Raw genomic sequence first — 1,094 nt, 5'->3', positions numbered from 1 at the left:
AGGACCGGCCTGTTGGGGCAGGCGGGCGGCCGCCGTGTCATGGGTGCCTGAACAGGCAGGAGCTGGAAGAAAATAAACCCCAAACGTCCCTTTGGCCTGTTTTTACCGATAAAGAGGTACCTGAGCCGGTGTTCCCCTGAGGGGCGAGGGCTCAGACCTCTCCAGCATGGTCCGCCGTGTTCACCTGAGGTCTTTTCTTCTGCAACTCGCTTTCCAGCGACGCCATGGGACGGTGAGGTGTGGTGACAGCTTAGATGCTCTCCTGGCGCTGGGTGTCTTAAAGTAAAGATGACTAAAATTGATGTAAAAATAGCCTGACTTCTCTTCTGTGCATGTGTGTTAATCATAGACACGGTCTATATAGAGCCAACCAGGGCACCCACAGGCCTGTTGGTGGGAAGCTCAGTGTCTAATTTGTTGCCTGCAATTACGGAGTGGTGAAAGGTGGCTTTTCTGCCCTCTGCCTTCCTATCCTGTAAGTGGTAAAATGAAGTTGACAGGAACGCAGCGCTCGGGCAGAGTTGGAGGTAGGTAATAGGCCATGTTGTGCTTTGCTTCAGTGTAGCAGGGAGCCAGGAGCAAGCAAGCACAGCAGTCACACAGAACCTGCAACATCAGCACTGGTTAACCCAAAATGTTTTGCCTTTGATTACTTCATCCCATGGAAGTGCATGAGAACTCAAAGTATTTGAAGTTTCAAAGTCCAACATGAGAAACTGCAAATATGTATGGCACAGGGCAGGAGAACTATGAAATACAAAAAGAGCAGAATCCTATTTTTAGTGGGTCAAGAAACATAGAGGGAGCAAAGGGAGAGGAGAATCTTTGCTTCTTTTGCTGGGGGAGGATGCTAATGTGTCTTTTTGTCCCTCTTAAAAATTCACGTGATATCTACCCATCTGTAGATTATTGAAGAATGTGTCAGGGTACAACATTGCAAGCATGAAGGCTAAAATCCAGGCATCTGTTTTATGGTGACATGATTGTATTTAACTGACACAAACACAACAAAAAAGAAAAATTTAGAAGATAAGATTACCTTATTAAACAAGTCCCTCTGCTTTTTCACTAGAGAACAGAGAATACTCCTACAT

At 46.3% G+C, this 1,094-nt stretch overlaps 1 protein-coding gene across 1 annotated transcript in view; it reads right to left on the bottom strand.

The window, feature by feature from the left end:
- The window catches only part of LOC104394847 (chromosome unknown open reading frame, human CXorf22), a 22,198-nt gene extending 21,972 nt beyond the window's left edge, over positions 1–226 (bottom strand). The window contains 1 exon segment of the mRNA XM_010004486.1: positions 158–226. Within this exon segment, the coding sequence (XP_010002788.1) occupies positions 158–226 (69 nt within the window).
- Positions 227–1,094: the final 868 nt, after the last annotated feature.

This window comes from Chaetura pelagica, unplaced genomic scaffold (genome assembly GCF_000747805.2).
Source record: "Chaetura pelagica isolate M959 unplaced genomic scaffold, ChaPel_1.0 scaffold308, whole genome shotgun sequence".
NCBI lineage: Eukaryota > Metazoa > Chordata > Aves > Apodiformes > Apodidae > Chaetura > Chaetura pelagica.
This window is presented reverse-complemented; position numbering and strand designations above follow the sequence as displayed.